We start from the raw sequence: 27,328 nt of genomic DNA, 5'->3' as shown, positions 1-27,328 counted from the left end.
ATGCATCCAAAATCAGCATGTTCCTCTTTTTTCTGAGTCCCCCACACCGTCTGCCCCACGCAACCTTGAGCCAGTCCACTACAAGCTCGGTCTCCATCCAGCCCTTTTCCTGGGCACGTACAATAATGCCAGCTGGCATCGCCTCCTTAGGTACTGTCTTACGTTTTAAAACCACATACGGAGGAAGTTTGGTTCCGTCTGCGAGGCAGGCTAACATGACGGTAACGTGGCTCTTCTCATTTCCAGTGGATTTTATAATAACTGATTTCTCACCTTTCTTGTGTACAGTGACAGGTGTTGGCATGTCAAAAAACACAGGTGTCTGATCAGCATTGCCAATCTGATCCAGTGGGTAAGAGTGCTTTTTCCTTAAGTTGATTACATAGCGCTGAAAAGACAACAGCTTCTCTCCAAAGTCAGAGGGCAGGCGCTGGGCTAGACTTGTTCTGCGTCGCAGCGTTAGTTGGTTACGCCGCATCATTCTTTTACACCAGCCAAGGCTTGCTTTGAAGTCAGCGGTGGGTATGTTTAGCTCTTTGGCTATTTCCACGGCCTTGAGCTGAATGACAGCTCTGCTGATGGGCATCCCGTCCTTTCGTTTCTCGTCCATGTACGCGCACACCCTCCTGTCAAGTTCTTGGAAGCGGCCGCTCTGAGGACCACGGAAAGCTTTTCTCTGACTGTGAGCATTTTTTAGGTGATCTTTTTGAGCTCTCCATCTCCGTACATTACACTCTGTGACACCATATTTCACAGCCGCTTTGCAATTGTTTGAAGACTCTGCCTCATTTATCACCATCATCTTGAAGTTTACATCATAACTTCTCCTCAGCTGCCGGTTAACCTGGCCGATCTTCGACCCACTTTTCTCCAGATTGTCGCTACGTTTCTCCATTTTCTGTTATCTCTTCTATTATTTTCTTCTCTTTTCTTTCTTACCACTATTTTTTATTTTTCTTCTTCGTGACAGGGGTTCGCTTTGGCCTGGGGAGTCAAGTTCAGCATTCGCTTCAATGAAATCTGGCGCCATCTAGTGTCGTGAATGGGTATAATGTCCAGACCCCGAATATAAGACGACCCCCACTTTTTCAGTCTTATTTCAATGCAAAAAACACTGTCTTATATTCGGGCCAATACGGTAATTGACACTCACTTTGCACTGGAGATTTAGCTGTGGTAAAGAGTACCAAGAATCAGAATCTCAGTCAGTTTTATGACCAAGTAGATTTTCATATGCAAGGAATTCAGGGTTCTAAATAACAATTATTTTCATAGTCAATTAATTGGTCAATTATTTTATCAATTACTCGATTAATAGTTGTTTTGAAATTTCGTGAAATTGGTGAAAAATGTCAGTTAGTGTTTCCCAAAGCCTAAGATGATGTCCTCAAATGTTTTGTTTTACTCACAACCCAGTGATATTCAGTTTACTGTCATAGAGGAGTAAAGAAACCAAAAACAAAATTCACATTTAAGAAACTGAAATCAGAGAATTTAGAATTTTTTTCTTAACAATTTACTCAAACTGATTAATGGGTTACATGTACATTAAAGAACAATATGTACAGTATGACTTACTTAAAAAAAACAAGAAAAAAATCTTGCACATTCCTGCAAAAACATGTACAGCTCCTTTATTTATTTAACATTTCATGTTCTCCTCCACTATTAGTTGATTTTCCTCTTATTCCATCATTTTGTTCTCTTCTGTGGAATGAGCATTACAGCCTCACAGGACACCTGTAGTGGCTGATGTTTACTCTTGTTTTTGACTCTGCATCCTCTCTTCCAGGTGGTAGCAGCCTACAACTTCACAGCAAGAGGAAACCATGAAGTTTCTGTTCGGGCCGGTGAGCCAATTCGTGTCCTGGAGTCACATGACAAAAGAGGGAATCCTGAATGGAGTCTGGTGGAGGTGAGAGGTGGGCAGAGAGGCTATGTGCCCTCAAACTACCTCACAATCACACCTATCTTGGGGATGGGGCCTCCCAGCACATACCAGCAGAACTGCTAGGAGGGAAGGAAGGACTGAGAGGAAAAATAGTAGCTTGTACCACATCAGCATGTGCAGTATGACAAGGGTTTCACCGATACTGTTTTTGGCTGACCGCATATTCTTTGTAATGAAACAGGACTCACTTCTCAAACAGTAGCATGTTTTTACATAGTGACCTTCAATCATTTTGTTTTTCAATGCCAAAGTCAGTGTTTTTACACAAATATCGGAGCCATTAAATACAATAATTTAATGGCCACAGTGAAACCAAATTCTGTTGACTACTTTTTTTTTATTTTACACCTTAAATTTTTCAAAGATTGAAAACTTATTTACACCTGTAGATCGAGAGGTGTGTAGCAGAAGGCCATAGCTGAGGAAAGCAGAGGAAAAAAATAATTACTGATTTAGGTCATTTGTGGGTGTTTTGTATATATATATATATATTTTTTGTCATTGTTCTACAGCTTAAATTTTTAATTTTTATTGTCATGACTTTTCCTACACCAGCTTACTATGCAATCAAGTGTGGTGAGATTTTGCAGAGAAAGGAGAGAAAAAGTCAAATCACATCACTATTTATTTATATAGTCCACAATCACAAATTTGCATCAGAGGGCTTTAAAGTCTTTTTGGCATACAGCACCCCTTATCCTTAGAGCCTGATTGGAAATGGAAAGAAAGTAAAAGTCTTCCTATTCTAACCTTTTACAAGTAAGGTCTTATCAGCCTTTTCTTAGGCCATGTCTGAACTGGGTCAAATGAATCTGAAAATCTTTTTTTTTTTCCTTCACACTAAATTCCATTCTTTTTAGAAGTTCTTTCCAGGGTGAAGCTGACACAAGCCTTGCATAATGATGTGGACAAACAAATTCAAGCTTTAAAAACACTGAAATCTGACTGTACTGCTATCCAAACTCTAGCTAAAAAATAGGGATGTGTATCTCACTGACTGAGACCGATTCGATACGTATCTCCTGTTCAGTGTTGTGATATATCTTAGATATTTTTTTAATGGCCAGTTATTTGGTTCGATATGATTCAGCTCTGTCACGATACCATATGATGCATTACAAGAAAATGCAATGTGTGAATATTTACATTTGGATTCAATTAATGCTACATTTGTAGAGTGCTTTTAGCTGCAAAAAAGAAATCCTGATAGTTTTACTAAATAAAGTAACAGTAGAGACAGAGAGGAGGAGACATTACAGTGATTTTAACATCAGGAATCTCATGTGTAAATGAGATCCTGTAGCCTAAATGAGAATCTGTGAACAAACTTTAAAACTGTTTAAAATATCAGTATTTTTGCAGTAAGATGATGTGCTGCTCTGTTTCATATGAAGAGTGTTGTGGTTTTGATCAGTGTGGAGGAACAGTGAAGTGTTACCTGTTCTCACAGTGACATGACGTCTCTGTGGGTCAGACTCGTGTCTCTGTTCTCTGCTGTCTGACACATTTTGCTTAAATGATCTGCAGCAGTGTTTCTCATCTTTCTTATAAAACCCCAAACTTATTCTACACTTGCAGGTTATGAAAGTTTGGTGGTGCGACACGGTACAATGTCACTTATGTTGCTGTTTTCACCGCAGTCTGTTTTTGAGGAAATGCAGAGGAGACACAGGACAAGGAGGACGGAGTGCTTGTTTTGTTTGAGCGAGGCAGCAGGCGTCCAGTAAGAGCTATGCAGGCAGAGGCAGGAGGAAAGAGAATGGAGGAAGGTTACAGCAGCAGTTCCCTGATGCCAAAAATGAAACATATGTGCGTCCTAATTAGATGTATCGATACGCTAGTGCTGCATCAATTCGTTTCTGATTCATGTTCAGCTTTTTACCGATACAGGCCGTCAGAACCGATACACAGCAGAAAACTTTTCTACATTTGTGCTCTTGTAGAGATGTTTCAATGTGGACGGTGAATCTGAAAAACTGTCTAATAATGCTTGTGATCAAGGATAACCTCTGATAAACCAACAACTAAAATGATAGATTTCACCCCTGGAGTTTGGTATAATGATATTGATTTTTGGCTTATATACTAAAGATTTCCTGATGGAAAAATACTGTCTGATGACAAAGTTAATTAGTGAAAATACTCAAAATATAGCATATACTTAAACTTATGTAAATTTTTTTTTTTTTTTCGGGGGGGGTGGGTGGGGTGGCTTTTTAAAGTGGCTAAAATGTTTTGCTGCTGACTCTGATCACAGCAGTTCATAGCTTAGCTACCGTGCTGGTCCTCTTCTCTCCTTCTCCAAACTGAGGTCATATCTCATGCAACTTCATTTCAAATAATCCAAACTGTCCCTTTGAGACTGAAGGACGATCTTCAAGTTGCACTGCAAAGTTTTTGTGGCCATTGCTACAAAGCACCAGAGACGATGGGAGAATAGTTAGGGTCATCCTCATCCTCAGCAGAACAAAAGGACACTGTATATGTGTGTATGTGTGTACGCGCATGTGTACATGCATTGATGTGAAATTGAGGTGACTTGTGTGTGAGACAGAGAGAGAGAAGGCAAGAGCAGTATGATATCTAGACTGACAGGTAGACAGCGCTCTCATCATCTCAGACTGTGTAATGTAATGTAAATGTAAAATGCCTCTGGGGCCAAGGAGGAGGTGGAGATGTAAAGACAGAGGAAGGAGAATTGGAATTGGAGTTGGAGGAGAAATCGGAGGAACACCAGGCAGGCAGGAGACTCCATGTGGATGTCTCTTTTCACCCAGCCTCCTTCCTTTTCCTGCTCTAAACATAAGCTGATTTAAATTCTCTTCCTGTATTTACTCCAATTTCTGTGAAGGTGACATGTTGCTGTTGTGATTTCATTCTCTCAGTTCTAATTACTGTAAGAGACTAAATTGTTCCTTGATGCTTGTTGCTATGGATACAGTTCAATCAGTGCAGCTTGTCTTTCTCTAGCATTTCATCAATGTATAATTTAATTGTTTTTGTCAGTTTAGGTAATGTATCTTTGTCACAGTACATGTAGGCAGAGAGAGTGTCTTTTCCAGATGTTATACTTCTGTACATTCAGCTTATATATATTTGTCAGTCTGGATCTTAAAGTCCCACAGGATCTTGGCTCGGTCATTCTCAACCACCTTAGGAGGTGTCTTCCATTTTGACCGAGGGACCTACAGCCCATACTCAGTACAGATGTACCCCATTCCTGCCTGCATCTTACACCCTACTATTATATGCTGGACCGTCTCAGGAGCATCTTTGTACAGCCTGCACCTAGGTTCCTGTCTGGTGTGGTAGACACCCGCCTCTATTGATCTATTGATCTCAACAGTCTCAATGCCTGCTCTTGTGCTGCCATGATTAATGCTTCTGTTCAATTCCGATTTTTTGAAGGGTCTGACCTGCCAATTGCGAATTTTGCCGAATACGATTTTCAGTCTTTCTAAGAACTGTAATTGACAGCATTCACTAACAGTTTTGCAAATTGGATGTTCATAATAAAACACTGACTATTAAATATTTATTAAATACTATTTAAAATTTCTCCAAAGTCCTCCAGGTTACAGCCAGGCCTTATTATAGTTTTATTTAAGATTATGGATTATAGATGGTTCACCCGAATCTTGCGGGATTTCGCGGGACGCGATTTCACATGATCTCCTGTGGAAGCAGATGTAAACAAGACAGATGCGGTGCAACAGTTTGCTGCAGTAAAACAGACGCATAAGTTAAACGAGTCTGGATGAGAAAATGTTTGAGGAGACACGTCAACACAGGTTGTTTATTCTTCACCCAGAACAGGAGGTGAGATTTTAACTGTACCTCTGTGAACAGCAGTCTGCTGCTGGCTAACATTAGCCTGAGGAGCTAGAGAGTTTACAGCTGTTCTGCAACATTGTCAGCCGTTGTAGCTCGTTGTAGACTGTCTGTTTTCTCTTTATCCTGTTCTTGGAATCTGTCGCTAACGCCATCTTCAAACAAGAATGTGTCCGAGTGTGTGTAGCTGTTATCAGCCAATTAATTGCCGATTAATTGGTGCAAGTCTACTTATCAGTTTAAGTGTACTTACAGTGTACTTACAACTCCAAATTCAAAAAAAGGAAATGCTGTGTAAAATATGAATAAAAAAAGTGATAAAAGCAATGATTTGCAAATATTCTTTAACCTATATTCAGTTGAATCGCTTACAAAGACAAGACATTTAATGTTCAAACTGATTAACTTTATTGACTTACCTTGAATTTGATGCCTGAAACACATTCTGAAAAAGGTATGACAGGGGCATGTTTACCACTGTGATACGTCACCTTTTCTTGTAACAAGAACAGCATTTAACAGTGTTTGGGAACTGAGGATACTAACTGTTAAAGTTTTGAAAGTGAAATTCTTTCTCATTCTTGCTTGATATATGACTTCAGCTGACAACAGTCTGGGGTCTCTGTTGTCGTATTTTGTCACATTTTCAATGGGAGATATGTCTGGACTGCAGGCAGATCAGTTTAGTATCTGAACTCTATTACTGCGAAGCCACAATGTTGGAACACGTGCACAATGTGTCTTGGCATCGTCTTGGTGAAATGAGTAGGGACTCTGAAAAAGATGTCTGGGTGGCAGCATATGTCACTCCAGTAAAATTAAAGCATAATCTATCAGTTATTCTGGTGATTATTCGAGTGATCAGATAAGAAATATTGCTGCATTTTTTTCTATGACATTACTTTTGCTTTATTTAAGAACAATGGTAATATACAAAAGAGAAGATAAGACAGGTCTATTAAATGAACAACTATAAATTACCAAAGTAAAAATACTCAGTAAAGTAACTTTACTGAGTATTTACTTTTACTGTATTTACTTTGCTTTTTACTTTTTTTTTCAAGTACAAAGGTAAAAGTAAAGGTAGTAATGTCTGCAGAAACCACAAACAGAAGAGTGAACTCTTTTAACTGAAACAGTCACCAGAATGTTTTGTTAACATGTTAAAATCACAACATTTTTCCTTTGGAGCAGGACAGACGCTCCCACACCCCCAGAGGACAGAGGACTGGTTTACCAACATGCCACCTTTTTCTCCTCTTATGAGTTTGCAGGTCTGTATTTAGTCATCAAAAAATAACAATAAAAATACCATTAAAGTACAACAACAGCAATAACAATGTTGATTTTTCAAAAAAAGGAAACAATAACATGCAAAATATTTAAATTGTAATTAAGTAAAAACACTAATACCACAATGTAAAAATACCTAAGTAAAGAATGTGAGTATTTTTTCCATCACAGCAGGTCAGTGATCAGTGTTTCAGTGACTCTCTGTGGATCTGCTGTGAGAAGATCTGAAAGTTTCTCACACAGAAACACAGACTCTCCTGTTTTATGTTTAGGCCTCCTTATACAGTTGTTTAATTTTATAAGTGCATCTGGTTGGTGTCGATGTCATTAACCATCACGTTAGTTTAGACTGTTGTAATAAACTCCGTCATTAACAACAGTCTCCTCCACACACAGCTTCTCTGCATTTGGTCTGTGCGTTTCCTGATCAGCTAAACCAGTGCTGGAAAGACTAGAAAAGTTGCGCCAGTTAAAATAGAAGTGTCCCGTCAAAATGTAAAATCTCATTTGGTGTTGATTTTGCCCGTTATGTGCAGAGATTTCTCTGGATTCTCTGAATCTTTTAATGATATTATGAATCATATAAGGTGAAATCACTACATTCCTGCAGTTTTGTGTTGAGAAATGTTGCGTAGTGTTGCATATTTGCAGTTTTTCACAAAGAGGTAAACCTCACCTATTGCACCTTTTCAGGATGCCCCTTTGATACCCAATCATGATACTGTCACCTGTTACCAATTAACCTGTTTATTTGTTGAATGTTCCAAACAGGTGTTTACTGAGCATCCCACAGCTTTCGCAGTCTTATGGTGTTCCTGTTCCAACTTCACTGAAACATATTGCAGCCATCAAATTCAAAATGAATGTATATTTACAAAAAAACGTTCATCATTTTGAACATTAAATGTTTAAGCTTTGTATTGTATTCAGTTGAATGGGATTTTTTAAAAACGATTTGAAAATTGTTGCGTTTTGTTTTTATTTATTATCTACAAGTCCCAACTTCTTTGAAAGCAGGGTTGTGTACATGATCATGTAGAAGTAGTAAATGGTGGATTTTCTCATTAAAACTTCCTGTTTGTTCATAAACTGGATGAAATGAATGCTCAGTTTAGTGGTTAGGGTAGGAGATGCCCTCACAGAAGTGTGTGTGTGCACGCACATTACCAAAGACAGCTGTCATTTTTCAACTCTCCACCACCGGAGGGAGTAGGAGACCTAGGTTGGTAGTGTTTGATGAGAGAGCCTGTGCATATACTGTGTAACTGAAGAGTGTGTGAGAGTGTGAGCGCTACCTTTGTCAGTATTAGTGCTTTTTCCTGAGAGGAGAGCCTGAACATAATCCTCTACATTTTGTTCATATTGTTCAGTAAACCCCCCCCTTTTTATAATTAACTAACATGTGAAGTGTAACATGATCACTTGCTGGTGATGATCTGGTTTTACAGTGTGTACAGCATTTCTGTTGATAAGTTATTGTTTTGTAAATGTGTTTAGTCATATTGCTGTTTTTAACTTATTTGACGCCATAAGGCTCCATGACCTGAGATGAATCATGAAGTCTTTGCAGTGTTGTTAAAGGTACAATGTTGAACTCACTCACACACACACACACACACACACACACACACACACACACACACACACACACACACACACATGTAATTACATAGCAGATGAGAGTTTCTGCAGTGCAGTGCTGTCAGGGCAGCTTTGAACTGACTGTGTGGCTTCAATAAAACCAAACTGAAAACCTGCTCAGTGTCTTCAAATCACTTCACACAAACACAAAATCAGCCTGCAACAATGAAAAACAGTGAATAGGAGGTAACTGAATTAAAATGAAGAAGGTTTGTAGTTCAGATCAGGTGTTAAAATGTCAAATCATAACAAGGGCTGCACAGTTAATCACAATTGCAATAAAATTGCAATGTCACCAAGTACAATAACCAAACCACAAAACCAGAACCAAATCGCAAGTTTCTGACCTCTGCAAATATCACATCATCATGATTTTAACCTTTTTTTTCCAGTTAACATGAAATTTGTAATGCAAAACTGATCATTTCCACTAATCCTATTGAATTTCAGAATTGCAATTTCTGTCAAAAGAAGTGTGATATGACTTTTTTACTAAATCATGCAGCTCTAGTCATAACCTTTTTGACATCAGATCAAAACTATTTCCCTATATTTAGTGTGATTTTTATTTTTTCACTGAAAATTTGTGCTTGTTTGGGTTTGAATTCTGGGTTGAACTTCTGGGGCTGTAACTGCTGGTTACTCTTAACGTTTATTGGTTCATCATTTGGAACATAATTGAATGTGCATTAATGCCCCCATAGAGAAATTTGCCTTGAGCTTAGTCCTGCAGTTGCTGAAACGCTGAATGCAATACAGTCAGGCATACACTGATCAGCCACAGCATTAAAAAAATATCCACGGTCCTAATATTCTGTAGGTTCCTCTTGTACCACCAAAACAGCCTTGACCCGTCAAGGCCTGGACTCAACAAGACTTCTGAAGGTGTCCTCTGGTATCCGGCACCAAGCCATTAGTAGCAGATCCTTGTAGGGTAGGGTTTTAGTACCAGATAAGGCTGATCCTTGTGTGACAACAATTAGCTCAGTGAATTCTGATTCCATAAGTGTGTATTTCATACTAAAAGAGTTATAATAATCTATTCATTCTCTCTGGTAGTACAATAGTTCATGTTCATGGTTTATGTTTATGTACCATTTCAGCATTTCAGTGATTGCATGATGTAAGTGGTTCTAGCTGTTTAATATATGAACTCTATAAAATTTTACCAAAGCAATTGTAACTCAAATGCAGCTGCAGTTATTAAAACCAGTAAAATATTTTGTTTATGTCAATCCTTGCAACAAGTTAATTCAATTATTAAAAGACTAAAAAGTCAGTGAAGTTGGAAATAAAGAATACTCTATACTTTTCATGTTTATTCATTTTATCGGATAAATAATGTTTGTTGGTTAACTGGCCCCCTGGCCTCTTTTGTAGCATACAAGTCAGTATGCTTTTTTGGTTATTCAGACCCACAAGCTTCTGCGCAGCAGAAAATACGTCACATTGACTGAATTACTCCAAGCCCATTTGACATTGCACACTTTCCTCTTTCACTACAGGCAGTGATATATGTAAGAGCAAGAGACAAAGTGCAATGTTTTGACAAAGTAGAATGTGTAGTAATGTGTAAAACACTTAAGATGATGACTATACTACAGAAATGAAACTTGGATATACTTTAGAGTAGTCAGTGTACATCTTGTATAGCAATATAGATTTACTGTCCTCTGAAAATAACTCAACCCTAACAAATCACTCCTCATATCTAGACCTAACCAATCCAACCAACAAAGGCAACAAATGCTAACCAATTTTCACCACATTACTTTGTCATCACCTCTCTGGGGAACCATTAACTTATTGTAGTGGAGAGGTTTGTGTGTCCCTATGAACCTGAGAGCTGTGTTGTCTGGAGTCTAGTGCTCCTGGTATGGACTTTCATGGCAAATTGGTCTCAGGCGAGGGTCCAGACTAGGGCTGCAGCTATAAATTCTTTTAGTAATTGAGTAATCTAATGTTTTTATAGCAATTAATCAAGTAATATTGTAGAATTAATTACAATTTTACAATTAAATTACTTTTGCTTTATTTAGGAGTAATATATTCTTCAGAGAAAATAAGACAGGTCTCTTCAATGAACAACAACTTGTTTAGTTTTTTGATAAAAATTGTGATTTTAACATGTAAACAAAGCATTCTGGTGACTTCGGTTAAAAAAGTGACCTTCATCTTCTGTTTGTGTTTTCTGCAGACATTACTACTTTTACTTTCTCATAAAATGTACTAAGTAAGGTACTACAGTAAAAGTTAAGTACTTTACTCAGTGCTTTTACTTTACTCTTGTGGCAGCCCACCACATTAAAAATATTGGCCACCACAAAATGATTTTCTGTTTTTGGAGCTATGCACCTCTCTTGGTCATGTCTAGAAGGAAACGTTTGACTTGCAAAACTCTCACAATATTTGTACTCGTTGTTACTTCCAGTTCCAGTGGCATGGAATGAATGAGATGGCGTCCTGAGGTTCTGCATTTATTGAATAAAGTAAGGATTTATTAAGGACTTATTCTACATTTTTCCAATAAATACTGCAGCACTGAATCAAGGTGCATGTGAAGTATCACTTTGTGTTTTATAAAACAACATAATGATGCTGGCTTGGGAAGGAGAAATTGGGTCCCATACCACCTGCAGTTATTGCTAACTGTACCGGCCCACCACACAAGTTTGCGAGGTGCATGACTGTGTGACTGTATAGCTCTGAACTACAAATGACAATTATCCATCTAGCAACATGCACATCTGATGTACAGAGGGAAAAGAATAAGCATTATCCGGACCTGAGTGCAGACATCAGGAAGCAGAGACTAGTTCAAGGACCAGCGATTGAGCCTGTGAAACACAGATTTTTCCCTCATTAGAAGAGGCACAGGAATTCTATGAGAAAAATACCAAATTCAACTGGATGAAGAAACCGACACCATGTAACAGCAAAGAAGGACAGTCTGATAATGAACTGTATGAGGACTTATAAACCTGAGACTGTTTTAATAGCTCCTTAAATATGAACTGATGTTAATCTTTTCGACTAAAAATGGAAGAAGCAAGCAATGGATTAAATCAAGATAAAATTTTATTTTATTTCACACATTACACATTATGAAATAGCTCTGGATAAAACAGACTATGTTAATAGGCTTATCTCCTTTTTTTCACGAATCAATATCATTATAGAACTTGTTAAGTTGTTTAACTTGTTTTTCTCTCTGATCCTTTTCAGATCTTGTTTTTGTCGTTGTTGCTCTGTTTTTCCTTTCTTTCTTTTTTTTACTCAAGGGGAAAATGTATATCTAAATAACTTAACTGTATGTGAAAAATTTAGGATCTATCAGGAGGGGCGGTCTTATCCCCATTATGCTACAACCCTGCAAGGATAAAGTAGGGTGTGGGAAGCGGGGAGGGTTTTAGGGGTGGGAGGGAAGGAGGATAACTAGTTGGGACATAGGGAAGATATGCATGTGGGTAAGGGGGTGGTTGTTTTGTTTGTGTGTTGTGTGCAAATATGAAGGTAGAATTTATTAAAGTAGTGAGATGCCTCAATTTGTATTATAATTGTTTACAGCTCTTGGTAGAAATTGATTACTTTTTGTTAAACCAATATGAGTCGAAAAACAATATGGCAAGTGTTAATGTTTTTTGTTGCAAGTTAAAGGGCCGTAATTGTCCTAAAAAAAGAGCAGCCTGTTTAGATTTACTAGCAAGGAATCAGGTTGATTTAGCCATGCTACAAGAGACATAGATATATGAAAAAGATGTAAGTTGGTAAAACTTAGTTGAACAGCTGCGTAGTATGTTGGAAAACCACCTTTAAAGTGTGTGCTTCCTCTTATGCCCTAAATAGGGGGTAATAATACTGTAAACATGTAAAACATGTGAAACACTTCAGATAACCATCATAGATAAGGGGGGGATGAACAGGGTAGAGTTGTGTTTAGTAAGTGTATACATAACAGAAGGAAAGTGGCATTTGTCAGTGTATATGCACCAAATACATTTGATCTTTTTTTACTCAGCTGAATAAAGAACTTGCTGAACTTTCAGAGTTTGAATTAGTAGTTGGATCATTTATGAATGCCATACTATCAGAAACTGGACAAATCAAGTAAATCTCTCACTAACTTACAGTCAACCAAAGCATTAAAACATTTACTTTATAATTTTAATCTAAGGAATGTCTGGCAGGAATATAATCCCACATCTAAGGATTATACCTTTTACTCAAGTAGGCATACATTTTTTCATGAATTGATTTCATATTAATTTCTACATCTCTTATCAAAACATAGAGATAAAGCATATGAGTCTAACAGACCATCATGCATATAAATGTCAACTGGTTGTTGCTAATTTACCTAAAAGAACCACTCGGTGGCAGTTTAATTTAACTTTATTACAGAATCGGGATTTCTGTAAACAGTTAGAACTGGAATTAGCAGAATTCATAAAAAGATCAATAGACTGTCAGTGGATGATGCTAGTTATCTGTGGGACTCAATAAAATGTTTTATAAGAAATTATGCAATTTCATATTCCTCTGAAGTGAATAAAGAACAGCTTAAAAAAAATACATAATTTAGAAAGTTTAGTATCTGATCTAGAACAATCACAGAAAACAAATCACTCTGAACAAATAGCAAAATCTTTAGATAAATTAAAAATAGAGCTTAACTTATTATTGTTAACACAAAGGGCAGAATTTGTCATACATAAAAGTAGGCTTAATCATTATTTTTCTGGTAACCGTCCAAGCTGTTTTTTGGCTGATAACGTAAAGATGAATGACAAAGTTAGCAACAAATTACATCAGAAACTGGGACCATTTTAAGGGATCCTAAAATGATAAATCAGAGATTTCGTAACTTTTAAAGGCATTTGTGTACTTCAGATAACAAATCTTCAGCAGCAGATAGGGATAGTTATCTTGAGAAATTAAACCTGACCTCATTATCACCAGAGGAGGCTAATAAATTAGGAGCCTCTTTAACTATTGATGAACTTAAGTTAACTTTAGAAAAAAAAGAATAAGGGTAAGTCAGCCAGAATAAACAGTGTCCATCCTGAGGTTTACTCAAAATTTTGGACCACCACTGCTAGAGATGTTTACTCCATCTATTCAGAAAGAAAAGGATAAGGAACCATCTAACTGTACCAGCTACCATCCCATGTATTTAGTAAATGCAGATTTTAAGTCGTTTTCAAAGACATTTTCAAGCCGTCTGATGAATTACTTACCTAAATTTATTAAACCAGATCAGAGTGGATTTGTCAAAAAGCGCCTATCAGCTGACAATTTACGACGATTATTATATATATATCCTGGATGCTTCTGATAGCTTGACATTGTCAGGTGTATTGTCAGTTGACACAGAAAAGACTTTTGACCGCCTTGAATGACCCTTTTTATGGTCTATGCTAAATCATATGGGCTTGGGAAAAACAATTATGCAAACCCTTCAGCCAGTGTAGTCACAGGCAATATACACTCTCCTCTCTTTGAAATAAGTAAAAGCAGTCAGCCAGGAGATCCTATCTCAGCAATATTATTTATCTTATCGCTGGAGCCACTGGCACAGTCTATCAGGCTGTCTCCAAGTATCACACTGATAAAAGTAAAATCTACCCAACATGATATTTCATTATTTGCAGATGATGTCCTTTTGTTTTTGTATGATATACAGCACTCACTTCCAAGTATCCTTAAAATCTTTAAACAGTTTAGCTACGTCTCCAGCTACAAAATAAATTGGGCTAAGCTGTCTTTGCTACCTCTGAACTATATAAGTAAAGAAGAATGTGCCAATTTTAATATACCTATAGTTGCTCACTTTAAATACCTAGGAATAAATGTATTTACATCTTCAGAAAAAAATGTTTCTAAGAACTGTACTAGAAGTCTTTATATGATAAAACTTGATTTGGAAAGATGGCATAATTTACCCATTTTTCTTATCAGGCAGAATTTCAGTCATTAAAATGAATGTATTCCACATAATTAATTTTTGTAGTTATATACCACCCTCTGAGATTTTGGGAAAAAATACAAAGTATTATTAATAGGTTTTTATGGAGGGGCAGACAGCCAAAGAGGGAGTTAGGAGGGCTAGCAGTACCAAATTCCAAATTGTACTTCCATGTTCTTACACTGTGCTCATTAATAAATTGGTTTGACAACAATAAAAAAAGTCCTTGGCTCAGATTGAGCAGAAGCTGGTGGCCCCAGTCTCATTACAAGACATTTTGTTTACAGGGATTTCTGTTAGAAAATGTAGACAGAAGTAAGGTCAAATAATTGCTTATACAATTTAAAATATTCAAAAATTAGAAAAAAAAAAACATATGATTGGAAATCTAATTGGCATACACCAATATTTTATAACAATTTATATTTATTTCACTGCAACGGTAAAATTGAGGCATTCACAACTTAGGAGATATTATAAAAAATGCAGATTTAAGAAGCTTTCAGGACTTGAGAGAAACATAATTTGTTATCTAACTCTTTTGCAGCTATGTTCTGCAATATGAGCTGCAAATGCTCTCTGTGACAGGCAACCTATTACTCATCCTATAATGGTTTTATTTAAGAAACTATCATGATTAACTAAGGACATGTTTCTGTAATTTATAATACATTGTTAGAATATACACAGAGTACATTAGCCATAGTAAAGGTATGGAATACCTGCTCAGACTGCTCAGAATCATATAATATAAACTGGTCCAGAGTTTGGAGGAATGTCTCTTGCTCATCCCCAAACCCAAATCATAAAGGAATACGTTTATTTTGTATATCAAACTATTTGACACCAGAATGGCATTTCATGATGAATATAACCACTTCTCCAAACTGTGCCTTATGTGATTTGAATCACACAGGGACATTTTTACACATTATGTGGGAGTGTCCACCAGTTAAAAGCTTCTGGGAACAAATAACAAAATGTCTATCAGGAGCATATGGCTTGGCTATTAACTGTTCTCCAGAATTTATGTTGTTGAATGATGATTCAGGGCAGAACTTTAACCATACTCAAAGACAGCAGTGGTTATCAGCATGTACTGTTGCTAAAAATATGTTGGCTGTCAGATGGCAACCACTGCACACTCTCTCTATTCATCAGTGGAATCACTCTTTAATAGAGATATTAACTATGGAGTTCTCAGTTGCCAGGATGAAGAGGGCAGGCCAGTGTATGCTGGAGGCTAGGAAGGAGGCACTCATTGCATCTAGAAATATGATATAACTACTATACTAGAACTACTCTGGTTATATCAGATTATAATGTGGTTAAATATAACCTGAATTTACTAAGAGAAGGGGGAAAAGTACTTGAAATTATATATTATTTTGTATTAATTTGTTTTATACTTTTCCAATGTACTGTTCCCCTCTATTTCAATGCCTTGGCATATTGTATGCTATGTGATAGAAAGAGTTTTATGGAAAATATAAAATATATATGATGTTGCACTCTACAATTTTGCCCACACATAGACTTAATTTGTGCAGACATCCAGGTATATTAAAAAAAGAAAAACCAAAACTAGTCACAAACTAGACTGATTAGTGAGCAAAATGCCTTCCTCCCCCTCCCTCACCTGTTCACTCTGCTGTGAATAGGTCTGACAGAGAAAGACAGAGTCTGATGTTTAATGTATAGGCACACTTAAACAGTTGTACAATCTTATAAGAGCAGTTGTTTGGTCAATGTCACATTTGTTTTGATCATTTAAAGAAACTGTCATAAACAAAAGCCTCCTCCACATGTATCTCTCTGCTGCTGTGGAAACAGAACATATCTATGGAAACAAAACAAAACACAAGTTGTGTTTTGGGTGACTTTATAAAACATCCTGGTGATGGAGAAAGTCGACAGATTAGACAGACATAGAGAGAGAAATGGAGGGAGCTGTGGCTAGGCACATTCTAGTGAATCCAGAGGTCTGTGAGTTTGAGGAGAAGAGAAATGAGGAGAAAATCAAGGTGAGCAAATTAAGGTAGTTTTTGACTTGACAGTAAAATGAAATGAAGAATTAAGTGAAATTAAAGTGGTGAAATCCCGGCCACTTGTTACTTCACCTGTTTCATTTTACTACACTGACCACCCTCATGTATGTGTATGGAGGAGCTGCATGGACACAGAGGAGAGACAAATTACATCAAATCTTAAACGGTGAAGCTTGTGAGCCCATTTAATACCAAGTTTCAGTTTCTTTATGTGCAAAACCTGATTTAAACGAAGTCTCAAGTCAAATAATTTGCCTTGAGGCTTTTTAGTAATCAAGTTACTCAAGTTACTCGAGGAATTGTCTCAGCTCTTGTACAGAATAAGAATGGTTCGAAAAGAAAATGTGGAAGGTGTGTGGAAAACCTGCCCAGAGGAAGCCCTGGGCCCCCATCTGGAGCCAGGCCTGGAAGGGGGGCCCATCAGCAAGTGCCTGGTGGCTGGGCATGACACAGAGCCCAGCTAGGCACAGCCTGAAAAAGCGGCATGGTTACTATTCCTCCATCCCATGGACCCACCAACTGTGAGAAGAACTGCTGGGGTCAGGTGCACTGCCTGATAGGTAGCAGTGAACGTAGGTGGTCCTGACAGACCAGACCTGGGTGGCACAGGGTGGCACTGCAGACATAGAAAGTCACCTCTCTGGCGCGGAAGGAGCTGGAGCTTGTGCGGGAGGTAGAGCACTATCAGTTAGATCTGGTGGGTTTTACCTCTACGCAGAACCTCAGCTCTGGAACCTCACTACTGGGTAGGGGTTGGACTCTTCACTTCCCCAAGGGTGTGAGGCACCAGGCGGGCATGGGGATACTCACAAACCCTTGGCTGAGTGCTGCTATGTTGGACTTCACCAACATTTGCAGTTCTGGAAAACCTCAGGAGGGGGAAACGGGGAACCATCCAACTATATACAACAAGGATGGGATGCTGTTGACCTCAAATGCAGAGGTAATCCAGCAGTGGAAGGAGCACTTTGAGGAACTTCTGAACCCAACTAACCAACCCTCTATGGTAAAGTCAGAGCTAGAGGATGATAGGGGATCAGCGTCAATTTCCCTGGAGAAAGTCACTGAGGTAGTCAAATAACTCAACAACACAACAATGGAGAGCTCGACTCTTTCTTGGTGAGGGTTGGCCTCTGTCAGGGCTGTGCCTGTGGATGCAGTTTTGTCAAATAAGAATCAAATGTAAAGTTGTTTTTATGCAAGTTTAATTTGGCATTTGCAAATGGGCTGGAAAGCATACAGAGATCAGTGGTCTCTACAGCAATGAGCAAAGAACACAGTTTCTCTTGGGTAATTATACCCTAACACAATGGGGAATGTTAATACCATCTGTTACGTTCATTTTCACATGCCCAAGATATTAAACATCTTTAACCAGTTAACCTGATGTGATAGTTCATGGGATCAAGCAGTGTCCAGGCCACTTTTATAATGGCCTTAAGAGGGGTCGCCAACTCAGGTCAGCCTTCTCAGAATGCCAGGTATGGCTCCAAATCAGCAATTAACAGCTGATCCATCTTAGAGCATCCAGTGGATGGACAAAGCTAAGATTATCCACTACATGCCTTATCACCAATTCTGTTTGTGATATTCATGGACAGGATCTTGAGGCATAGTCATGGAATGGAGGGATTGCAATTTGGTGGGCTGAGGAGCTGCTTTTTTCAGATGATGTGGTCCTGAAAGCTTCATTGGGCTGTGACCTTCAGTGCCTGCTGGATCGGTTCCCATTCAAGTGCGAAGCGGCTGGGATGAGGATCAGCACCTGAGTCTGAGGCAACATGTACATATTTCTCCAGACAACAGTCTATAGTATTGATGTTGATATCACTAAAGAGAATCCAAAGGTGAAGGAGCTGAGAGCCAAGTTTATCAACAGGAGCTAAATTACATGCAACATTTGTATGTCACTGAATGTACACATATTCAGCACTTCATTTTTTTTGTTGCATAGGGTATGTTTTGGCAAAAGTCTTATTTTCTCAGTCTGTATCATTTGTGTTGTTATCAAAGACAGCCAAATGACATAAAACCATGTTCATGAATAAGAAGCTAAGAGCAGAGTTCTTGAACTATGTATAGGTGTCATATTTGCAAATCCAAGGGCATGAATTCAGCATCTTAAGTTTTTTCATGGGTTATATCCAGGCAAAAAATTTGTTGTTACTTGTGCTCAAAAAGGATGTTCACTGTAGTTTAGAAGTTTTGCAGGTTTTAGGAAGCATTTATATGCTTGTCATAGTACTGTTAACATGAGCACATAACAGGATGCCTGTGACATGGACCTTGATTTGATAAATCAACCCTCAGCATCTCAGATGTCAAAAGAGGAGTATGTCAGTGTAGTTCATGCAAAAATAAAGAGTAGTGTTAAATGCAATGCCTGCTGAAAATCCCAGTAGAAATGCAGTGGAAGTGAATTTCTAGTGGTTCAACAACAGTTTTTCAGTTCTTCATATTTTCAATTTAATACTTTCAATCATTTTAGTGACTTAAACATAAATTCTAAATGAATTCTAAATTCTAAATATTTTAGTGAGAAATGGGGTGTTGTTGAACCACTAGAAATTCACTTAGGAGTAAGATATGATTCAAAGAGTATCTGGAGTACATAAGTGTGACCTCTGTGTGTGATGTCTTCTTAATAAATCTCTTGGAGCTGTTTCTTTGGGTTGGTAACAGTCAGATTTATTCCATGTATCTGCAGTTAAGACAAAGGATGATAGAGCATAATCATCATTGCTTGTGGACAATGGCACATGCTCTCTCTCTGGAAAGACGGTATACGTTACTTTAAGCTAGCGATGCTCGAGGGATATTTTTACTCGCAATAAAACACATAAAAAGCCATAGCTGACTCAACAAAAATTTAGCACAATTAACATTAAACATCTAATATTAAACGAAACACAGTCAGCTTTAAGTTTGAAGTGCTTTTACAAGTTTTATCATCGTTTTGTCCACAGACATTCACAGATACATTACCTCAGTGCAAATCATCCCTTACTTTGAGGATTACCCATAATCCTTTGCTACTATTATTAACTGCAGGTACGGATTAAAAACAGCAGATGGTGCTGTGATCCCATTTAGCGCGATTTAAACATTACTTTTAACATGAACCTTACTTAACTATGTTACATAAGCAGGTACCAGTAAATGACACTTTCATTTACATACTACTGTTAAAAACAGAGTTCATTTCCAAGAATGAAGAGGTGTTGTATAATTACTAAATCCTCTGCTCTTGGTAGCTTATACCAGGATTTCTGTGATGGAAAATACTATCGAAACCACCCATTGTATTCAAAATCAAAAAATGCATTGCAAATTCAAGTTAATTATGATTTTGAAACATCAAATGTGCTAGGGTCAAAACAAGATATTCATAAGCTAGGATGTTTATATTTTACACTCTGCAATTTGCCACCATGTCTAAACTCATCCCTGATGAATATCCACTTTATTTTTTTTTATACTGTTTCATTCGCAAGATGCAAAAAATATGGCATCGATAAAATACTTATTCCGTTTAGAACAATGGAATGAAAGTGTTGTTTACTGAACAACCTGTTTTTAGCACCATTGCACAAGTAACAGGTGACAATTTTGGTCAGAACTCAATTCTAGGTTATGTTGAATCTTTCACTGCACACTATTACTGTAGAATGTGTCTCATTGATAAAGCAACAGTTCAAACAGTGTTTAGTGAAAGTGATCCACATGTGATGCTGCGAACCAAATTAACAATTGAGAAGCATTACAGTTATCTTGTTGAGAATCCAAGGGAACATTCTTGTTTTGGGGTCAAGTGCAATAGCATACTCAATTCATTGCCATACTTATACTTATATATATATCAGATAACTTTGTGTTTGATATAAAGCATGGTATCTTAGAAGGTGTAGCACAATATGAGATTAAGTTGCTGTTTGGAGTATGTTTTCATTAGAAATAAAGTTCTGATTCACATACTCAAAGTGTATATGCATTCAACTATGGCTTCATGGATTAATATAATCATCCATCACACATAAACATGTTTTGTACTGGCAGTGGCATTGGGCTTAATGTCAGTCAAACATTGTGTCTTATTTGGAACCTCCTGCTAATCTTCAGAGATGTTGTTCCAGATGGTGACACACACTGGTATTTGTTGTCACTGTTGTTGCATATTGTGGACATAGTATTTTCCCCTTGTATTACTGAGGGAATGACTGTATTTTTAAAACATTATTGATACAGTTTTGTATCCTGAAAATGATTTCATCCCTTCACTTGATCCATTATCCTGGATGTATCCCCCAAATTGGTACATACATGTTTGGAGTATGAGGTATGAAGCAAAACACAAAAATCTTTGAGTCCAGCATAAAAAACTTAACATAACATAATGAAGTCCCTTGGAAAGAAACACCAAATAGCTGTTGCCTATCATTGGAAATCACTGTCTGCCAAAGGTATTGAGTCTGGGCCTGTCAAATAAAAAATTCTGACTGATGTTTAAAATTGTGATTTGGTTTCAGAGTATTTTCATATTGTCAAGTAAAGTAAGTGTTACAACCTGGGTTAAACATAATGGTATTGAATATCACACAGGTCTTGTTTGCACAGATGTTAATGAGATGACAGTGTTCAATAAGATTGTTTGCATCTTTCTTTGAAATTTAGTTTATTTTTTGGTATCTGAAATGGAGACTACATTTTAGGAGTATTTTCATGTCTTTCACATTGTTGACAATATTCATAATGTTTCAGTTGTTACACCTCATGTCTTAAGATACTTCAAGCCCTTCGATGTCCAGATGTTTTATGTTACAGACTCATTTTTCTGTGTTGTGCCAGATAGCTGCATTGTATAGGGCATGCAACAGTTACAAACTACCTCATGTTTTGGGCAGTATTGTACAAGGTCATTGTACAGGGTTTTAGGAGTACCCTGCACCTTGTCAAATTTGGTGTGAAGGCCCTGTTAAAGAAAAATAAAATATTTGTCATTGCAGAACTTTTTGGAGTGATTATTGGGGTGGTGGATGGTTAGACTAACACAAACAGACTGTACATTTGTACATTGTACAACTCTAATAGTGTTAATCCAGTGTTTCCCCTAGCTTTTTTGCTTTGGGAGGGGCGCCTGGGCTGGAATGAGCGTGGTCCATAGTTGGGGTCCCTCACATCAAAGGACCCCATTACCATGATTACAGAGCATTTGGACCTGAATAAACAGTTAACACTGATTTGTGTTCACATTTTTTTTATTTTAGCAATGGAACGCTGTTTACATTTAATTATTCATTCATTTATTCATTTATGCATCTATCCATCCATCCATCAGGCGCAGCATTATGGGTGGGCCTAACGGGCCTGGGCTCACCCACTTATACAATTGGCCCACCTTAAATGACTTAACTTTTATTTTTAATTATTAAAATCAGGATTTTAATACATCCTTAAGTCAAAAAAGTTTCCATTTGACAAAAAGACAACATTCATTCAGCTATTATAACATGTGAGGTCTGGGCCAGTCAGAATGGGCCATAATTCGTTGCACCAGATATGTTACGCTTGCGCACGCACGTCACACTATGGCGGTTGTTCAGCAGAAATGATGACCGTGTACTGAGGAAAGCATATCGTTGTTTTATTTTATACATGCGAATGCATTTTTCATCAAAACTAGAACGTCTATAAAATGTAGACAATACAGAGGTAGAGCTGAATATTGCTGCCTGACTTGATGTCTTCAGATGACCTTCACAGCGCAGATACTTAAGTTTATGAATGAACAGCACATCGCAGTGCTCTCTCTCTCCTGTTAAAAGTCATTGTAGCTCACCCATATTCTGGTCGCTTCGTTTCTCTCTCTCCTTACAATCAATTAAAAGAGTAATCCAGCCAGATCAAATGAAAATGCATTTAAATGAATAAAATGACAGTTTTCCTAATGAACTGATATACTGATCTACTTGATCCATAGTGAAAACATAGATAAGGAGATATCCTGTGCCATTTGAAATAAATATAAACTGCCGACTGAAACTGTTAAAAAGATTTTAAAAGTGTCATAATCAACTGGAAGTGCTCGTTGCCATCCACAGTTTGATACCAGTGATTTTTGTTAAAGTGAGATTACCAGTTGGAAACAGTGTTAACTTACGTAATTAAAAGGCCCAACCGAAGTTACTGTGGCCCACCCAAAATTAAAATCCTGGCGCCGTGCTGCCCTCCATCCATCCATCCATCCATCCATCCATCTTCATTAATCAACTGACTCACCAAGTTCAGTCTTGTACAGCCATGCGGAGTATCTACAGTCTGACAGCCATGCTGGATCAAAGCCAGACTAACGGTGGTGACCCGTCTGCAGCTTTTTACTGCGTGCTTCGGTGGGAGGGCTAAACAGGTGTGTTTGGGTCTAGTCGTGGCGATGTTAACAGGGGCAGGAGATTGAGATGGTCTCATTTTGGCTAACACCGGCCGCAGAGCTACCTGTACCTCGCCACGTACAGTTCGTTTAAAAAATGCCAATATTTTTGCTTGGTGGGGCAAACAGTTGGGGAACCTCCGGTCGTCCATTTACAACTTTTGTTTGTTTGTTGTTGTTTTTTACCGTAACAGTTGGTGTGGGTGGGTGTGTCTGTACCGGTTCATGGTAGAGAGAGGAGTGAGGGGGGAGACCTGCCCGTTACAGAGGAGAGGAGAAATGTAATGAAATGACTCTGAAATTGCACAAATTAGAGTTAGCTTTTTTATTTGATAAAAACCTGTTATAGGCCCTTTTGATTAAAATAAAAATTAAATAATGGAATTTTAAAAAAAATCTACAACTTCAATTTCTGGGTGGGGTTCCTGTTGGTAGGGCGAGGGCGTCTGTTGGGGGGGCAGGGTGCCCTGCCAAATACACTATAAGGGAAACACTGTAATCCCAGTGGACAATGTACGACTTATCAATAGCATAGTTAACAGTAGTTAAATGGGAATTTACACCACAAAGTGTTAACTGAATACTGGTGCAGTGTTGAATAGCTAACTTTGTTGGTGTCACTAAGTAGTGTACTTTGAACACTTATCTAGTGTTCTTGTCATCCATTGTGGTGTTAATATTTTACACTTAAGAATTTGTTTGGTAAGACTGAGTGTTAATATTTTTTAACACTTTCAAAAGTGTTAATTTAACACTTAACCAATGGTCCCCATATAAAACCTGGGTCACTGTTCATTTCAACTCTGAGGGTGTTATATTTGAGTTTTCAAATTTGCAGTGCAGTCCAAAACACACCTGTGCAAAAATTACGTGGTTTAATCGGCATCCCAATATGCCACACCTGTCAGGTGGATGGATTATCTTGGCAAAGTTGAAGTGCTCACTAATATGGATATCAACAAATTTGTGAACTAAATGTGAGCACAGAAGTCTTGGGAGAAAATGTGAGAAAAAACAAAAAGATGTTTATATTTTTGCTGAGTATATTTTTTTCCCTGATATTATGGAAAACAAACCTGCCAATTGCTAGCTTGAATCTCTGTGAAAATCTGGACTCTGAAGTTGGCAACAAATAAAAGCTTCTTTCATTCTTTTATTCATTCTTTCATCAACCACTGTGGCACCCCTGAACAGGACATAGAACCCTGCAGACTGTGTCAGATGAGTGGTTTACTCTCTGTAGAAAGTAGTTCTGGCAGATTCTTACAGACTGAACATGTTTGCAGATTAAACAGGAATCTGCAGTGTGAACGGCCTTGTTGGATCAAATTCTTTGCACAGCAGCTGTCACTACAGCCTGTAGCTTATCTAAAATACTATGCTTCCTGATCTGTCCCCTCTTGGATTTATTGTCTATGTTCACACCCTGTCCACCACTCTTCATCCTGGTTTGATTTGATTGACTCAGCCATTCTCCTTGCTGTATTATTTCTCACCACAGTATATGAGTATAAAAAACAATTCTTAAATTCACATTTTCTCTGAGACACCTTAGTCATTTTGTCTTTTGCTAGAGCAGCAGATGTGAGTTTGCTAACTGCTTACAGGCTCTGCTTTCATCTTCACACACCTACAGCACAAAACAAATGCAGAAATCTGCAGTGAATACATTCATACAAAGAAGGGTTCTTCCTGAAGGGCTGAGGTTCTACCAAGAACCATTTTCTTCTGGAGAACCCTTTTTTCAAAAAAAAAAAAAAAGTTTGTCAAGGGTTTATTGTAAAACCAAGAACTCTTTTCATCCAGAAAACCACTTCTGAAAGAGAGAGTCATTCAATGATTGCTGAAATCCTTGAAGAAGTCCTTTGTTAAGGGTATAATATACCATTATAGAAAAAGATCCTCAGAAGAACACCCTAATAGATAAAACCCTTGGAATAGAAAAAAGTTCTTGATAGAATGCCCTGAATGGGTTCTAGATAAAACCCTTGGAATATAAAAAGGTTGTCAGTAGAGCCCCCTGGGTGTGTTCTGGATAAATTCCTTGGAGTTAAAAAGGTTTTGTGTAGAACATCCTGAACAGGTTATAGATTAAAGCCTATTAAAAAGGTTATCTGTAGAATCCCCCTTGGTTGGTTCTTGTTAGCACCCTTGGAAGGTGGAAAGGTAAAACCCACAAAGGGTTCTGGTAGGAACCATTACACTATAGAAGAATTCTTGGTACAGCCCCATGACTGTGTTCTAGATAAATATAAAAAGCTTCTCAGTAGAACTCGCTCAGTATGTTCTAGATAACATCCTCAGAATATTAAAAGGTTCTCTGTAGAACCTCCCAAGTATGTTCTAGATAAAAACCCTTGCAATGTAAAAATTTTGGAGGAACCATAATATCACATACTTGATATGATTCACCAAAATAAATAACATAACTGTGGATCATCTGACCAAAGTCTGTGAATATTCTCTGTCATCCAGGTCATGGTACTCGTAGCAAGGGTTGTTGTAGGCAACTGGACTTGATAGAGTTCTTGAAGACGTTTCACCTCTCATCCAAGAAGCTTCTTCAGTTCTGACTGACCGGTTGGGAGTTCAGCTATTAAACCTATGTGGGGTTGTTAACACCTAGAGGGTCATGTGACTCATGATCCCGCCCTTCCATTGTGTGAACTGTCAGAGTCACTTGGAGGGAAGTGTGAATAAGAGACATTAAGGTCCCTGACATCATGTGAGTTGTTAGAGTCACGTGATTGTAGATTGGTATCCAACTGCCTGAGAGGTGATCTTAAGACTGCATTGTATGTGGCAGATAGATTGTGTCTTAGACCTCCTCCTCTGTTGAGGGATGGCTGCTCCAGGTTAACAAAAATGGCCTCTTTAACTCCTCTCTCAAACCATCTGTCTTCCCTGGCCAAAATATGCACGTTGCTGTCTTCAGAAGAGTGTCCCTTGGCTTTCAGGTGTAGATGGACTGCTGAGTCCTGACCTGAGGAACTGGCTCTCCTGTGTTGTGTCATACGTTTATGCATCGTTTGTTTTGTCTCCCAATGTACAGGTCCGTGCACTCCTCACTACACTGGACTGCATACACTACATTTTCCAGCTTGTGTCTGAGTATTCTGTCCTTGGTGTGGACAAGCTTTTGCCTCAGGGTGTTGCTGGGTGCTGAAATGTACAGGACTGTGATGTTTGTTAAAAATCCTCCTGGGTTTTTCCAAAACACCTGCAATGTAGGAATAACAATGTTTTTCGTTTGGATGTTGTTTTCCTCTCTCTCAGACCTGTTTCTTTTGTTGGTTTTGATGAAAGCCCAGTTTGGGTATCCACAGGTTTTGAGAGATGCCCTGATGTGCTTCAATTCCTTATCCCTCCCCTCTGTACTGGATGTAATGTTCTGTGGTTGAGGGTTCTAATGACCCCAAGTTTGTGTTCCAGTGGGTGGTTTGAGTCAAAGAGGAGATATTGGTCTGTGTGTGTGGGTTTCCTGTAAACATTGATGTTAAGACTTCTGTTCTCTTCAATGTGCACTGCACAATCCAAGAAGGCCAGACTGTTGCCTCGAACATCCTCTCCGGTGAAACTGATGCTTTTGTCCACTGCATTGATATGGTCCATGAAGGCTTCAACTGCTGTGTCTTGATTTTGACCCAGGTGTCGTCAATGAAGGAGTGCAGGGCTCTGCTCTCTTCTTCTTCCATATAGAGGTTAGCTACTGTCACTGTCAAGCAGGGCACAAATGTGGTCCGTGGTGAGGTTGGTTCTGTTAGATAATGTGTTGTCCTGCAGCAGTCGTTTTCTTACTGTCGCAAGTGCTTCTGAAAAGTGAAAAGCAAGGTAACATTGTAGGACACCATGGTTTCATCTGGGTCAGTTCTATTTCCCTGATCTTGGTGGCAAAATCCTGTGAGTTCTTGATGTGGTTCCAATCGAAGGAGCCAAAATCGTGGCCAGGTGTTTGACAATGTTGTATGTGACAGAGTTGATGCTGCTGATGATAGGTCTGAGTGGGGCTTCCTCTTTGTGTATCTTAGGCAGTTCATAGATGCAAGGAATACCTTCTCCTTGGTATAGGCAGTAGAACAACTGTCTGTCAATGGCTTGATCCTTTTCTTCTTGAAGCTGCTGGTAGGATCTCGCCTAAGTGTTTCATAGATGAATGTGTCACTGAGTAGACTGTT

At 38.2% G+C, this 27,328-nt stretch overlaps 1 protein-coding gene and 1 pseudogene across 1 annotated transcript in view; one reads left to right on the top strand and one right to left on the bottom strand.

Annotated features, from left to right (window-relative positions):
• The window catches only part of arhgef37 (Rho guanine nucleotide exchange factor (GEF) 37), a 76,592-nt gene extending 74,324 nt beyond the window's left edge, over window positions 1-2,268 (top strand). Inside the window, exon 14 of the mRNA XM_084719836.1 lies at window positions 1,793-2,268. Within this exon, the coding sequence (XP_084575962.1) occupies window positions 1,793-2,014 (222 nt within the window). The 3' untranslated portion in view covers window positions 2,015-2,268. The remainder of the gene's footprint in view (window positions 1-1,792) is intronic.
• A 23,524-nt stretch (window positions 2,269-25,792) lies between these two features.
• LOC146327316 (uncharacterized) lies at window positions 25,793-26,848 on the bottom strand (annotated as a pseudogene).
• Between the last annotated feature and the right edge of the window lie 480 nt (window positions 26,849-27,328).

The sequence above is a fragment of the Lutjanus erythropterus genome, chromosome 5 (genome assembly GCF_056507025.1).
Source record: "Lutjanus erythropterus isolate fLutEry1 chromosome 5, fLutEry1.hap2, whole genome shotgun sequence".
Lineage (NCBI taxonomy): Eukaryota > Metazoa > Chordata > Actinopteri > Lutjaniformes > Lutjanidae > Lutjanus > Lutjanus erythropterus.
This window is presented reverse-complemented; position numbering and strand designations above follow the sequence as displayed.